The following is a 16521-nucleotide window of genomic DNA, read 5'->3' as shown; positions in this document are numbered from 1 at the left end:
GATCATTTCCAGATGTGCTCATGGGTTAGGCAGCCGGATTGTTGACATGATTTTTAAGGAGGTATTTCAAAAGACAGCTCTCTATCTATAATTTGCTGCTTGGATTTAGGACACCTTTCCATCAAGAACATCTGCTGCAGAATCTATTAAAACAGCCCTTCCTGATTAGCATGGTGGTTACATTTGTTTTAGTTGCAAAAGGCTGCTCAGCGCCAGAGACGGTGCTCACCAGTATGAGGCCTTCGTGAAGACGTTCCCTTATTTGTAAGCAAAGTTGAGTGAGATTCTTCATGCTAAAGTCCTCATGCTGGCCTTGCAAGGGTAAGTATGAGACATAATCCTGGACTAGATAATACTTCTGTGGCCCAACAAGATTTTTCTGTATATTTTCTGTATATTCTGGTAGATTTCATGGACGTATGGAACACCATGATTTTCATTATCATTTCATTATCATTTTCAAATAATTCTGGCATAGTATCATATTAAGGACATGTCAAGTTATACAGTCCTAGATATTTTTTTTTAAAAAAAATCTCTTTATTATTTGAATGATGCAAGGTCAGAGGGAAGCTCCTTCATGTGGATTAATATAATAACTTGTTGACAAAATACCAGTGGTACTCAAACAGATAATCAAAAGATGTCTTGCTATTCCTTCCCGTCAGTGAATACATAAAACAGGAGGAAGAGCAAAAAGCATCAGACAAAAGGATACAACCATCTCCAAATCTACTAGTGAGCATCAAAGGGAAAGATCCAGAAGGACAATGATGGTGATAGGGATAATTTTGTGTTTTTTGCTGCTTGCTCTGTTGATTCTCTTCCTGAAACAACTCTGGTCCCGAAGACATTTGCCTTCTGGTCCTTTGGCTCTACCTCTCATTGGGACCTTCTTGGCAGTTGGGCTTTGGCTCCGTGAAGATTACTTCCGTAAGGTATTTAATTCTAACCAGTAGTGATCATGATAATTCTCAATTGTTTTTTTATATACCAAAATTATGGTATAATTCATCATGCCACACTATTCAGGTAAGACTATTTGTTTATAGTTGCTTCACAGAGAACAAATGTAAAATAAAAGGGTCTGACTATTTAGGAGGCAGATTCTAGTTCAATCTTACCAATATTTATTTATTTATTTATTTATTTTATTTTATTTTATTTCTATACCGCCCTACTCCCGAAGGACTCAGGGCGGTGCACAGCCAAACAATAAATGTTTGATCATGGAACCAATTCTTCAGACAGAGGGTGGCGGGGTAGAAATTTAATAAAAATAAATAAATAAATAAATAAATAAATAAATAAATAAATAAATAAATAAATAAATAGGCAAAACAAAAATAAATAAAAGGATGTCCATTCTCAGAAAAATAATTCAGAAAAACAGAAAGACATTCTTAGCAAGAATCTTGGAGAGGGAAAAAAGAATTCTAAAGAGGGAGAATTGCATATAGTGAAAAGCAGTGATGAGTTGTCCCCGGTTCGGACCGGTTCGCAAGAACCGGTAGTAAAACTGGTGGGAGGCCCCGCCCACCTCCCCAGTTGTTGTCATCGGTGATCTGCACATGTGCAGAAGCTTCCCATTGCGAACCGATAGTAAAGGTAAATAGAACCCACCCTTGATGAAAAGTCTTAGAATTCAGGATTTTGACCTGTGGATGGCATACAGTATTTTTTTTTAAAGTTTTTTTTATTTTATAACATATAAAAATTCCATTTTCGATTAAACAGTGTGTTGTCTGGGTACAAATATATTTAGAGAGTAATAATCGAGAAGTTTACAACAACATTCATTACAATTGATATTAATTCTATAATAGTAATGATAATAATGATAATGTTTACTTATCCATTTTAACATTGCTCCCTTATGTCATTAATCCTTCCCTTATGTGTCCCTATTTCTTTCTTTTTTTTTAAATTTTAAAACAAACTTTATTCGTTCTTAAAAAACATTTAAAACAAATATAAGAAAAACATAGAAGTTTCTCTTAATCAAAGACAAAATTACATATACAGTACATATACAGTACTCAACTTCATCTATTGACTACTTTCTATTATTATATATACATATATACATACGCACAGTGACTTATTTCCTTTTCTATACATCTGACAGTGCTGTTTTTAATTATGTTGATTTCTTCTAAATTTCATCTTTAACCATTCCCCCTCCTCTGGTTTATCCACTGGTACCATCTATTCCATATTGTGAAGTATTTTGAGTCTTCCTTGTCCTGTAACTCTAAAGTTAGTTTATCCATCTCTGCGCATATATAGATCTATATATGTGTCCCTATTTCTAACTTCTGTTTTTATCTGCTAACCATTGATACAGTAGATCTGAAATTTAAAAAAAAATGGTTTCTTTCTTTTCCTTAATTAAAAGTGTTAGTCCCGTGAGGGCGAACCTACGGCATGCGTGCCCAAAGTGGCACGCACAGCCATGTTGCCTGGTATGTGTGGCATTGCCCATTCCTCTTCTGGTGTGCATGCGTGTGTGACTATCAGCTGATCTTGTGCATGTGGCAGTGCCAGAAACTGGAAGAGCTGGTCTTCCGATTTCTGGTGCACGCATGGGCACCGGCCAGCTGATTATTGCACACACATGCATGCCAGTAACCAGAAGACTACCTGACTGGTGCGCATGTGCGTGCCGGAAACTGGAAATTACTTTCCCAGTGCGTGCATGCCCACTGGGCAACTTCTCTTCTGGGTCATGGCTCCGATGAGGGTGCACGGTACCGAAAAGGTTCGCCATCACTGTGTTAGTCTATCAGTGGTGGGTTGCTACTGGTTCGCACTGGTTCGGGCAAACCGGTAGTGGTGGCAGCGGGAGGCTCTGCTCACCTGCCCGGATGTCATCAAATATGATCTGTGCATGCACAGATGTGGTGCATGCGCGAGCAAACCGGTAGCAAAGGTAAGTGAAGCCACCCCTGTAGTCTATTCATTTCTGTAGATTCTAATATTTTTTAAATCACATATTCATCTGTAGGAATCTCTTCACTCTTCCATTATTATGCAAATACAATTCTAGCTGCAGTCAATATATGTAATATCAGATATGCATTCCCCTTATTATACTTATCTGATACGATGCCCAACAAAAATATTTCTAGTTGCAGATCAATATGTTGCTTTGCCATTTCTTCCAACCATATATGTATTTTTGTCCAGTATATTTTTGCTTTTGAGCATGTCCACCGCATATGATACTACAAACCAGGTATCTGGTGACATTTCCAACATTTTGCAGACATATCCTAAAAAACATCTTTGCTAACCTTGAAGGTGGAAAATGAGATGGCATACAGTGTTAAATGGGAATAATCCGCGTATTTGATTGTAACATGTCTCATTTTTGATTCACTTGATAGCCTGTAAAACGATACGGAAGTATATACAGCTTGTGGTTTGGGCAACAACTTATGATAATTCTCTCTGGATTCAAAGCTGTGAAAGAAGGAATGGACAGCTTCCCAGAAGAATTCTCTAATCGACCAGTGGATCCTTTCATGAACGATTTAGGAAAAGGAAGGGGTAAGTGCAAAGTCAGTGGTGGGTTCCTCCCAGTTCGGCCCGGTTCCGCCGAGCCGGTAGTGGTGACAATATGACGTTACCAAACCGGTTCTGCCCACGCCCCCATCCCCACATTATTCTTACCTTTTATTTGGCCCCTCCCCCAATCTATTGCTGCCTCCTGAGTCCCAGCTGATGGCTAGAGGGAAAAAAACTGTTTAAACTCTTGCCGCGGGGCTTCAAAGGGCCGCCCTACAGTTGATCAGTGTTAAAAGAAAACAAATGAGTAGATTGGTGCCTGCAAAAATAAATGGGTAGACCAGTGCCTGCAAAAATACATGAGTAGATTGGTGCCTGCAAAAATACATGAGTAGATCAGTGCCTGCAAAAATACATGAGTAGATCGGTGCCTGCAAAAATAAATGGATAGACCAGTGCCTGCAAAAATAAATGGGTAGCTCTGCAAGCAGTTAAAAGCCTGGTAGACCAGTACCTCTGCTAAATCCTAAATAATTGTCACATGACCATCAAGCCACACCCATAAAATAAGCCATGCCCACAGAACCAGTAGTAAAAAAATTTAGAACCCACCCCTGTGCAAAGTGTAAAGAAATTCTTCCTTAGTAATGATCAAACTCTTTCAATTTGTGCTAATATTATGCATAGCACAGGAAAAAAAAAGAGTAAGATGTAGTAAACAAAATGATTTCGGGAATTAGACAAGCAAAAGAAATATTGCTTAATTCACTTTACACCAAAATATTATACACATCCATAGCTTTCTATCTGGACTGTTACATTCATATATTGATTTAGACATTGCCTTTTTCATTAAACTTCTATCTCTTTTTTTTTGAGACTCATCAACTTCATCCAGCTACAGATTTCTGCATCTTCCCCTTCCTCTGGATCTCTTTCCTCTTCTTTAATATTTCTGTTTTTGTGAATTTGATTTTTACTCATTCCATTTAACCAATGCAGCCAAATGCTGCAATTCAATATTGACTGGCCAAACAACATATATGTATATTCATTGAGCACCTATCCATTAAATAATTTGAGATGTGCTCTGATGCAGAATGGAAAATATTTATTTTTGTTCCATAGGATACTTCAAACAAATATAATTCTAAGGTATCAAGTTTCAGTACCTTCCATGTACAAGAATTAGGTGTAGTTGGGATCTTTTCCAAACTTCTAAAAGATCTAAAATTTGAATAACATCTACAACTTTAATTATATTATCCAAAATCAAAGTTAAATGAGAATCACATCATCTGTGTAATATATCTATTAAATGCATAGTAAGATCATAATAATTAAACAATTGGATTTATTAAAATACATAATCTGAAATATTTTAATATCACTTATTTCTTATTCCACCACGGATTTTGAGCACTGGCAATCAGAATTAGTATTTCTCTACAAAATTTGAATTTCCAGTTTTTTATACATTCAGAAGAAAAAAAGTTCTTTTTATGGGACTGTGGCTATTGATCATTCTTATGATCTGCTATTGTGTTGGAACACAGCAATATTATCTTGATTTTAGTATAATGTTGGATTGAAATTGGTGAGGTGAGATGAGGTGTATGTAAAGGGTGGAGAAAAACAGGTACAATAGTTTGGGGGTTATGAAGCATGGGCCAGGTTTCTATGAGCAATTAGATGATGATTAGAGTTGGCTTGGCCAGAATAATTTACCAGCAGTTGGTGCAGTTCCCCATTACCTGATAAGTATTTCTTGGGTCATAGAGTCTGGATTGCTAGTAGCCTTGATTTCATGCTGTTGGCAACAATAATCGGTGGCAGATATTAGATCCATCTGGAAAAAGATGCCATCCAGACATGATATCATGAAAGATGAATCCCAAAATGAATAAATATTTTTTTAAGGAAAAGATAACATGTCCCGAATTTTACAAAAATTACAACGTGTCACAAGGTTTTGGTATTCCCACCTGAAATTCAGAGAGATATTTGGCAAGAATTAACTGCTTTTTAACACAAAGGTAATCAGGAATTGTTTATCATTGTCTACCAATGCCTTCAGGAATGGTTCTTTCCAATGGCCACACCTGGAAGCAGCAGCGACATATTGGCATCACTTCTCTGCGGAAGCTGGGCCTGGGGAAGAAAAGCATTGAGCATCAAATAGAAGACGCGGCTCAGACGTTGGTGGAGATCTTTAGACAAACAAAAGGTATGTCTTTTAGGGTAATGACTTAAATTCCCATCTGCCAAAATCTTTTCCATTCCAGTATTTTAAATAAAAATTATTAGAAATTCTATTTATATAAAGTACCACATAGAGCAAACCAAGAGTACAGTCACCATGTGCTTTACTGCTCAGCTATATTACTGTAACAGGAAACAGGAAACTCTCCTCAGAACATATAAGAAACCATAGATTATAAGCATAGATGCACAATATACACTGCCATGTATTGGCTAAATAATTCTGTAGTTGTTGCAATACAAAATACATTCTAACATGTATTTCAACAAAAATAGATGTATTTGATCTTTTTATATTTATTTTTAAAATGGGCAGTTCTCATTTCTCTTCCTTCACCCGCTGTCAATCTTCCAAATTGATTAGACAGGGGAAATGACAAGATGAACTAATTCTATTTTATTGTAAAGCTACATTAACAAAGTATTGCAAGTTTGAAAGTATAAATCTCATGCAGTTTCTGATAAGTTAGATAGAATCCTTTTGAAGTTTCATTTTCTTCTCATTACTGATTACTCAATTTAGGCTCCTCCCTCTTTTATATAATCATTTCCTATGCAGCATCTCTTCACCCACTTGTTTTCCAAGGCCATTCTCACATTCCATTACATCACCTTAGAAGTCCTGATCTTTAGTATCTAGGTGTAGATTTAGCTGTCCTAAATCTTATGTATGAGCTTGCAATGTGCTGCAGATGCCAAAAAGGCCAATACACTCGTAGGCTGCATCAAAGACAACAAAAAGTAGAGCTTAGAATAGAACAAAATAGAATAATAGAATTGGAAGGGGCCTTGGAGATTTTCTCGTCCAATCCCCTGCTCAGGCAAGAAACCCTATACGTTTCAGACAAATGGTTATCCAACATCTTGTTAAAAACTTCCAGTGTTAGAGCATTTACAACTTCTGCAGGCAAGTTGTTCCACTGATTAATTGTTCAAACTGTCGAGAAATTTCTTCTTAGTTCTAGGTTGCTTTTCTCCTTGATTAGTTTCCACCCATTGCTTCTTGTCCTGCCTTCAGGTGCTTTGGAGAATAGCTTAACTCCCTCTTCTTTGTGGCAACCCCTGAGATATCAAAACATTGCTATCATGTCACCCCTAGTCCTTCTTTTCATTAGACTAGACATACCCAATTCCAGCAACCGTTCTTTATATGTTTTAGCCTCCAGTCCCCTAATCATTTTTGTTGTTCTTCTCTGCACACTTTCTCAATATCTTTTTTACATTGTGGTGACCAAAACTGGATGCAGTATTCAAAGTGTGGCCTTACCAAGGCCTTATAAAGCAGTATTAACACTTCATGTGATCTTGATTCTAGCCTTCTGTTAATGCAGCCTAGAACTGTGTTGGCTTTTTTGACAGCTGCAGCACACTGCTGGCTGATATTTAAGTGATTGTTCACCATGCTGGTGAGACCTGCATCCAGTTCTGGTCACCATGATACAAAAAAGACGTTGAGATCCTGGAAAGTTTCCCACCAATAATCAGACACATTGACATTAACCCAGTCTACCAATCACTGAGAACAAAAGAACTGAATCAACCATGATCCTGAAGGTAGCATTTAAAATGAACAAAATAGGCACCCCACTACGCAGCAACAAAAATGATAATCCATTGGCTCACAAAAAATCAGACCACGTATCAGTAACAACAGCCAGCCATTTAAAGTATCAAAAAAGCCAAAACCAGACCATAACTCAGAAGCACCCAGATAACAACTCTAATCCTAATCTGCATCACACAGATGGTATTTAACTACAGCCCAGCAGCAATCAAACAGTCCAAAATCAGACCATGACTCAGAAATATCCGAACAAACAAAAATGTTCATAATAATTTGCATCGCATCAAAAGGTATTTAAAGACTTGTGTTCTGACAGACGAGCACACTTCAAAATGCACTGACAATGTCTCCTGAGATGGTGATGAAATGTTTGCAACCAAATTGCCAAGCTCGGAGCTCATACCAACAGCCTAACCCTGGAAAGTGTACAGAGAAGACAACAAAATTGATAAAGCATCTGGAAGTTAAATCATCGGTCGGAACCCTGACAATCATATGATGAATGGTTGAGGGACTTAGGTATGTCTAGCTTATAGAAGAGAAGGATCAGCAGGAACATGATAACTGTCTTTCAGTAGCTGAGGAGCTGTCACAAAGAAGAGGGATTGGACTTATTCTTTAGGCCACCAGAGGGCAGGAGAAAAAGTAATGGGTAGATGCTTGTCAAAGAGAGAACCAACCTAGAAGGAGAAATTTTCTGACAGTGAGAATTAATCAACAGAAGAGCTTGCCTCCATGGTTGTGGGTGCTCTATAACTGGAAATTTTCAAAATAGACTGAATAACCATTTGGCTGGGATGGTATAAAACCAGTGGTGGGTTCCTCCCGGTTCCGCCCGGTTCCGTCGAGCAGGTAGCGGTGATGATATGACGTCACCGAACTGGTTCTGCCCCCCCCGCCCCCACACCCCCTGCATTATTCTTACCTTTTATTTGGCCCCACCCCCAATCTATTGCTACCTCCTGAGTCCCAGCTGATTGGCTAGAAGGAAAAAACCTGTTTAAACTCTTGTCGCGGGGCTTCAAAGGGCTGCCCTACAGCTGATCAGTGTTAAAAGGCAGTGTGGTGGTAGACCGGTGCTTCCAAAAACAAATGAGTAGACCGGTGCCTGCAAAAACAAATGGGTAGACCGGTACAGCTCTGCAGGCAGTTAAAAGCCTGGTAGACCAATACCTCTGCTAAATCCTAAAGAATTGTCACATGACCATCAAGCCACACCCACAAAATAAGCCACGCCCACAGAACCGCTAGTAAAAAAAATTAGAACCCACCCCTATATAAAACTCCTGCCTTGAGAAGGGGATTGGACTAGAAGACCTCTGAAATCCCTTCCTGTCATGTGATTCTGATGCTAGAACAAACAGGTTAACAGAGGAGGCTGGGTTCATTATGAAATATCTTCCTTTGCAGGGCAGCCATTTGACCCTTCATTTTCAGTACTAAATGCGGTTTCTAACATCATATGTGCTTTGAGTTTCGGACATCAGTTTTCTGCAGAAGATGAAGAGTTCCAGAAGCTGGTTCAAGCTCTTCAAATTATTTTGAAATTCATTGCTGACACTTTTCATGTGGTGAGTCATGTTTTCTAATAAGGAAAAAAAGCCCTCCTCCCCCCCCGAGGTGGATTCAGCCGGTTTGCACCACTTCAAATGAACCGGTTGTTAACTTTTTGCTCAATTCGGAGAATTGGCTGATCCCACCACTGGCTGGCCTTGCCCTACACTGCCCCTCCCCTCCCAGCCACTCCTTATCTCACCTCGCCCGCCTTGGCCAGTGCCTAGAGTCACATCCACAGCCCAGTTGTTCTCTGCTCCTTAACTCGCCAGGTTGCCCAGACCACATGGTCCCTGTGGCCCAGCTGATCTCCACACCTCGCCTGTTTGCCTGCCTTTGCCATGGCCTACCACACCGCCCATGCAGTGTGAGCCCTGGAAGTCATCTTTTTCTTTGGCGCTTAAGGGCTGCCACTGTCAGGGTTCCAAGTGATATCCCCAACGAAAGAAAACTCCAAGGCCAGCAGTTCCTCAAGTTCCTTTTTATTAGAGATATCATATTGGCACATCTGGGAAAACCCGAATCTGAGAGTTCCGGGTTTTCTCCACCCAAAAGAAAGTCCAAGATCCATCCCCTGCACCCACAAGTCCATCACATGGCCCAATCAATTCTTCATCCCAACTGGAGACAACTCCCAGTCACTCCCCTCCAGGTGCAGGGCAAAATGTCCTTGACTCCCTGAGAAAGGAATGTTATTGTGGCTAAGCTTCCACCGCTCCTTGCAATCTCCCCTCCCACTTTCCCAGGTACTAAATGCGGCCGCCCCGAAGCTCCAAAGAAAAAAATGGCTTCCAGGGCTGACAGGCTTTCCCCCCCTCAGGAAAAAAATCATGTCCTGGAAAGCGAGAAAAGTAGGAGGTTAATTCAGTCAGCAATTTAACCATGTCTCCCCTCCCAGGGGACCCCTTTAGCGTATTAGGAAACTTCTCATGAAACTTTTTCACCAGGGCATCTGCTTTTACATCTCAACTCTTAAACCATATAGCTTCCGACAAAGGGTACCCTTTCCAATGAACTAAATACTGCAATCTACCCCTATGCAGTTTAGAATCTAAAATCTTTTTCTACCTCATAGAGGGTTTCACCCTGTACTACAATTGGTTTGGGAGGCACAGCTTGCTGCGGCCTCAACCTCGAACTGACAGCAGGTTTTAGTAAACTACTATGGAATACTGGATGCACTTTCCCTAGTATGCAGGTAGGCCGAGCTGTACTGTTACTGGGTTAATCACTTTCACCATGGGGAAAAGTCCTAAAAACTTCGGTTCTAGTTTCTTACTCGGCAGTTTTAACCTAATGTACTTAGTTGATAGATAAACTTGATCTCCCACCTGAAAGGGGGGCTGGAGAGACAGATGTTTATCGGCTTGCTTTTTATATGTTTCCGCGGCAACAGCCAGTGCTTTTTTGGTGTTCTCCCAACCCTTCTTTAGTGACTCCATCCATTCAGCTAGAGTCATGGTAGAGGGTTGTTCTCTTGGCAGTTCTGGCATGGTGACATGGAAAGGGGTCAGGCTAGTGCTGCGGTGAAGCGTGTTTTTGTAAGGTAGCAGATCCGCCCAGTTCTCTTGGTAATCCACATAATATCTGATGTATTGTTCCACCATGGCGTTCGTGCATTCCGTGGCTCTGTTCGTACTCAGATGAAAAGCCGAGCTGAGTCCTTGAGATGATCCAATGGACCTCACGAACTCTCTCCAGAATTTCACAGTGAACTGGACTCCCCTGTCTGAAATCACTCACCACGGTACTCCATGCATCCTGTATACTTGCTCGATGAACATCTTAGCCAATTTCTTTGCTGAGGGCAGTCCAGAACAAGCGGTGAAGTGAGCTTGCTTAAAGAATAAATCAATCACAGTCCAAATCACTGTGTTTCCTCCCCTCTCTGAGAGTTCTATTATAAAATCCATGGCAATCTCTTCCCAGGGGTGACTGGGCTCAGTCACTTGTTGGAGACGTCCGGGAGGTTTCTCTGGTCTCATTTTCATAGTAGCACAAATAACACAACTTTTTATGTAGTCTTCCATGTCTGCCTTCATTTTTGGCCACCAGAACTGCCTCCGAGCCAAGTGAAGGGTTTTTAGGAATCCAAAGTGGCCAGGCAGTTGGGAGTCATGACTATATCGTAGTACTTGCAGTCTTAAGCTGTTGGGGACATAGAGATTGGATCCCTTCCATGCCAGTCCTTCTCTCATAGTTGGGGTCTCTCGGTTTTCTGCGAGCCACAGGCCTGTGGAAGCACTGCTTTTAGCTCAGTTGTCAGTTTCCCCTCTAAGGGTTCAGCTCGGCATCTGGCTTGTCCCCTTGTGGTGGCTTGCACTGCACCTTGCGAGTCCAGGATAATGGCGTGGATGACTTCCTCTTGTTGACTATTGTATTGAGGCTTTTTCGATAGTATGTTAGCTAGCAGGTTCTTCCACCCTGGGATGTATTTAAGCTCAAAGTTAAATCATTTGAAATACCATGCCCAGCGGATTTGCTTGGGGGAAAGTTTTTGAGTGTCTTCAAGGCTTTGAATTTCTTGTGATCAGTCCAGACTCGAAAGGCACCCTGGCTCCCTCTAGGAAGTGTCTCCACAATAGGAGAGCCCAGCGGACTGTGAAAGCTTCTTTCTCCCAAACTTCCCAATGCCCCTCAGTGTCAGTCAGTTTTTGGGAGATGTAGGCACAGGGCAATAGCTGACCCTGGGGGTCCTTCTGGAGGAGCACGGCTGCCACCGCTATGTCACTGGCATTGGCTTGGACAATAAATTGTCTCTCAGGGTCTGGGTGTTGGAGAATTGGCTCTTCTGCAAAAAGGTGCTTCAAGCTTTCAAATGCTTTTTGACAGTCTAGCGTCCAGACTAGTGGTTGAGTTGGCCACGGTTTCATGGGAGGGGGCCCCATCTTCAGCAATTTGGTTAAGGGTAAGGCCACTTCTGCAAAAGCAGGGATGAATTGTCTGTAAAAGTTGGCAAACCCCAGTAAAAGCATTACTCTGAATTGGAAGCTGCCCAGCGGGCAGTTAAAAGCAGTCTTCTAGTCGTCCCCCTCCCTTTGTGCATACTCGGTAGTATGCTTTTCTCAAGTCCAGTTTGGTGAATACATTGCCTCTTGATAAATGATTTAATATATCCTTCAAAAGGTGGAGAGGGTAGGTGTTCTCCACACACACAGCATTAATTTCATGGAAATCAATGCATAGCCTCATCCCCCCCTCTTTCTTTTCTTTAAATAGTATGGGGGCCACTAAGATTTTTCAGGCGGATGACACCCATGGCTAGGTTGGCATCAACGTACTTTTTCAGCTCAGCCATTTCCTTTGGCTTCAGTAGCTTAGTCCCTGGTTCAATCTTCATTGTGCAGTCAGTTGGACGGTGCGGGGGTGGTGATGAGGACATTGCAGTCTTCCTCACTGAAGGCGCCAGCCAGGTCCTGATACTCTTTGGGGACCTGGGGGCAATGGGCAGCCCTTCTGCAGCAGCTGCTGTTGTCTCCAACTGGTTGGAGTCACTGGGGCTTGCCATTTGTTGGCAGCCATCGGCCAGGACCAATGGTAAGGGGCTGATGCCTATTCTTATTTTTCGGTATCCATCCTCTCACATGATCATTGGGACCCACTTGTCTAGCCAAGCGAGCCCCAGTATGACCGATTCCACCATTTTCGGGACTACTATGAATCGGATGAGTTCTCAGTGATGTCCCATCTCCAGGCTAATGAGCTCGGTGACTATGGTAGCCAGGGTTTCGCCTATCCGTGTCCCATAAACTTGCTCAAAGCGTATGGAGTGGACTAGGGGCTTCGTCTTTACCCCTAACTGCTTGATGATGGGGAGACTGATCAAACACCTAGTGCAGTCAGTGTCTTATCACAGCCTCTACATCACCCTGCATCTCAGTTTCTGGCACTACTAGTCTGATTTTGACAGCGAAGGGGTGGATGGCTCCAATTATCATCTGGTCATCTTCACTGCTGCTTCAGCAGGTGGCTCTGGAAGTGGGGCCTCGGGCTGGAGGTTCCTCACCTTCATTTGGGGGAGGGGAAACCTCTACGGCCTACCAGAAGAATATCGCCACATCTGGCGGCTTTCTTGGTGTTCATCTTCCCCAGGTTGCTGAGGGTGCCTGGGGCTGAGGAACTGGAGCAGGAGCTAGGCATTTGGATGCCTGGTATCCCAGTTGACCACATTGGAAGCATTTGGTTGTTCCCACCAGTTTGGTGGGTGGCGGCTCAGCTGGTTTCGCCCAGGCTTGGTGGACAAAGGATCCTCTGGGCTGGTTTCTCCTGTGTGGGCTTCTGGTGGGGGTTGATCTCCTGGTCCATTGCCATGGCCATGGTATACCATTCTTGGTCTGGTACCCTTCTGATACCACAAGCTTTTCAGAGTTCTGGGTCTATGGCTTCCTTGAAGTAGTGAACAAGGATTCAGGCCAGCGCTTAAGCTTCACAGCTACTCTCCAGAACTCTCATACGAACTCTTTTAGGGCACTGGTTCCTTACTTCAGGGCTTTAATTTGGGTTTCGTTCTCTTGCCTGTGGTCTGTGTCCTCGAATCTGCCCTGGAGTGACTGGATGAATTCATCAATGTTGTCCAATTTGGCAGTGCCTTCATTGTGCAATTGGGCTATCCATTCCCGCAGCCTCCCCTTAGTTCATCCCATTGCCTATGGCTGAGATCAGGTTTTCGTCCATTTGATACTGATAACCATAATAGTTGATGTACACCCAGACTCGATTAAGGAAGTATGCCAACTTCCCCAAGGTCTTGTCAAAAGTCATCCAGAACCTTGGTGGCAGGGCCGCCGGGACCGCAGCTGGTGGGTCTGGTGATGGTGCTGCGGGAGGTGTGGCCAGTGGAGCTGGCTGCAGAGCAGGGACCGGTTGAGGCACCAGCACTGGCTGGGGGGCTGGTGCTGGCTGCGGTGCTGGCTCTGGCATCCACTGACACTGCACCCACCCCTGACTGAGGTAGAAAGCCCCACTGGCGGGTATATACTCAGCTGGTGGCAGCATGAAGACTGGCTGTTGGGAGGTGGGTTTGGTCTCGGCAAAACCCTTGGGTCTGGAAGCTGCTGCAGCCCAACTCCAGCAGAAGCCATCACCCCGATGGTGTGAGTGGGCGGAAGGAGGCATGGTGTCCTATCGTCCTGGGCTGACTGGAAGGACACTGTCACCACACTTTGGGCACTTGCAGGCCCCAGGTCCAGGAAGGTGAATGTAGGCTGGGCCAGGATCCACCTTAGCTGGCTGGTCTGAGGCCACGCGACATAGCTACCCACCCATGTGATGAACTTGTGGGTGCAGGGGAATGGAACTTTGAGGAATTGTGGGCCTCAGAGTCTTCTTTCATTTGGGCTGTTACTTGGAACTCTGACATGTGGCCCAGCTGATCTCTGTGCCTTGCCCATTCTACTCACTGCAGCTGCCCACGAAGATAAGGCGCTCGACCAAAGGGTCACCTCAGAGTGGACATGATGAGGCTTGGCCATCTTTTCGGCCTGGCTCTCTCCATCCTTCTGCCAGCATGCCATCTGCTTGCCCTCCGCATCAAGTTGGTGGGATGCGCCAGTTCCTGCCTAAAGAGGAAGAATGATTTCTCTGGATCTAGACACTAGATTTCTGCTGAAACTATACAGATAGTCTTTGATCTACTAGCACAATTGAGCTTAGAATTTTGATCGTAAGACGTTTTGGTTGTAAGTTGTGCCATCATGTAACTGGATTTAATATTCCAACCATTTTTACAATGGTTGCCAAGCAAGTCAGCATAGTTATTAAGCAAATCATATGTTTGTATGTCTGAATCCAGCTTATCCGGTGGATGTTTTTTGCTCAAAAATGGCAAAGTCGTAAAGTTTGTTTGTTTAGCATATGGCAAGTTGTAAAGTGAAATCATGTGACTGCAGGAAGCTGCGACCAGTCATAAATGGAAGCCAGTTGTCAAGAACCCAAAAATGTAATAATGATGTCTTTAAGGAAGAGTCATATATACCTTTTTTCAAGTCATTGTTGAGGTCCATCACATTGTTGGCATATGGAGGGGGGGGGAGGGAGGGAGAGACAGAGAGAGAGATAGAGAGACAGAGACAGAGAGGCACACACACATAGATTGATTTCCTTTCCATTCACACAACTTTGTGTGGGTCTGCCATGGGAGTATCCTCCCATAGAGTGTCTTGGAATAGCATTAAACTGTCCTTTTCTCCATGAATCTATAACTTGACTAGTTCAGTCAATCTAATAGTTTTGAATGTCCCTCTCAAGCTTCCAACAGCTTGAGCCCATAACTCATCCCTACCCTCCTGTCAAGCGCCAGAGAAATCAGGTGATTCAGGCAGTTCAAATGAGTGTAAAGATTTATTGCAAGCTTAAGCTCTCTACAAGAATCTGACCTACTAATGGCCTAGGGAAATTTGCAGGAGTTAAGAAAGGCATTCAAGGCATTCTCTTATGGGCACGCAGTGATGCAAGACTTATGATGTGTTTGACCCCTGCATTATTTATGGTGGGGAATTAATAACTTTTCCTCTTCCTCTTCTCTTTCTGTTAGGTGTATGATTTGTTCCCACAATTAATGAAGTACCTCCCAGGCCCTCACAAGAAAGCCCTGGCTTCTATGGATATTATGCTTGCGTTTGCAAAGCAGGAAATAGAGAAACACAAGGAATCTCACTGTCTGCACGAGCCACAAGATTTCATTGATTACTATCTTCTTCAGATGGAGAAGGTATGGATTTATTGTGGTTCAATACACAGGCAAGGAATTATTATATTCCTTGCTGTAAATAAACAGGCAGAGCTACTCATAATGTGTTCCTTCATCTTGGATTTTTCTTCTTTTTTATTCAGCTCCCGTTGTGAATCTAGGAATTTTAATTAATTCATACTTAATCTCTGAATCCCTGAATCCCTTAGACTTATATACCGCTTCACAGTGCTTCACAGCCCTTTCTAACCGGTTTACAGAGTCAGCCTCTTGCCCCCAACAATCTGGGTTCTCATTTTACTGACCTTTGGAAGGATGGAAGGCTGAGTCAGCCCTGAGCCTCGTGAGATTCAAACTGCCAAATTGCAGGCAGCTGGCAGCAGAAGAAGCCTGCAATACTGCATTCTTGTAACGCTCTCTACATGGGGCTCCCCTTGAGGTGCACTCGGAGGCTCCAACTGGCGCAGAGTGCGGCCGCGCGGGTGGTTATGGGAGCAACGTGGAGCTCCCATGTAACACCTCTCCTGCGCGAGCTGCACTGGCTCCCGGTGGTCTTCCGAGTGCGCTTCAAGGTTCTGGTTACCACCTTTAAAGCGCTCCATGGCTTAGGACCTGGTTATCTACGGGACCGCCTGCCACCACCAATAGCCTCCCACCGGCCAGTACGCTCCCATAGAGAGGGGCTCCTCCGGGTGCCGTCGGCCAAACAATGTTGACTGGCGGCCCCTAGGGAGAGAGCCTTCTCTGTGGGGGCACCTACGATCTGGAACGAGCTCCCCCCGGATCTGCGCACCTTCTGCCGCGCGCTTAAAACGTTTTTATTTCATCAAGCTGGCCTGGCCTAAACCTTCTCCCTTTTAAAATTTTAAAATTTAAATTTTAAACACTAATTTTAATTTGTTTAATTATGGGATATTTTTAAAATTGAGCCAAATTGTTTAAT

General features: G+C 43.1%; 1 protein-coding gene across 2 annotated transcripts in view; it reads left to right on the top strand.

Moving 5' to 3' along the window:
• Nucleotides 1-770: 770 nt before the first annotated feature.
• LOC117679764 (cytochrome P450 2J2-like) overlaps nucleotides 771-16521 on the top strand; it is a 31006-nt gene continuing 15255 nt past the window's right edge. The window contains exons 1-5 of one of the 2 annotated variants that reach the window (XM_087872429.1): nucleotides 771-938; nucleotides 3390-3552; nucleotides 5588-5737; nucleotides 8747-8907; nucleotides 15423-15597. In XM_087872429.1, coding sequence (XP_087728555.1) covers nucleotides 771-938; nucleotides 3390-3552; nucleotides 5588-5737; nucleotides 8747-8907; nucleotides 15423-15597 — 817 coding nt within the window. Of the gene's footprint in view, nucleotides 939-3389; nucleotides 3553-5587; nucleotides 5738-8746; nucleotides 8908-15422; nucleotides 15600-16521 lie in introns of both variants that reach the window. The other variant, XM_034441977.2, reaches the window with a different exon arrangement.

Source organism: Pantherophis guttatus, chromosome 6, assembly GCF_059756535.1.
Source record: "Pantherophis guttatus breed Tessera chromosome 6, ASM5975653v1, whole genome shotgun sequence".
Lineage (NCBI taxonomy): Eukaryota > Metazoa > Chordata > Lepidosauria > Squamata > Colubridae > Pantherophis > Pantherophis guttatus.
This window is presented reverse-complemented; position numbering and strand designations above follow the sequence as displayed.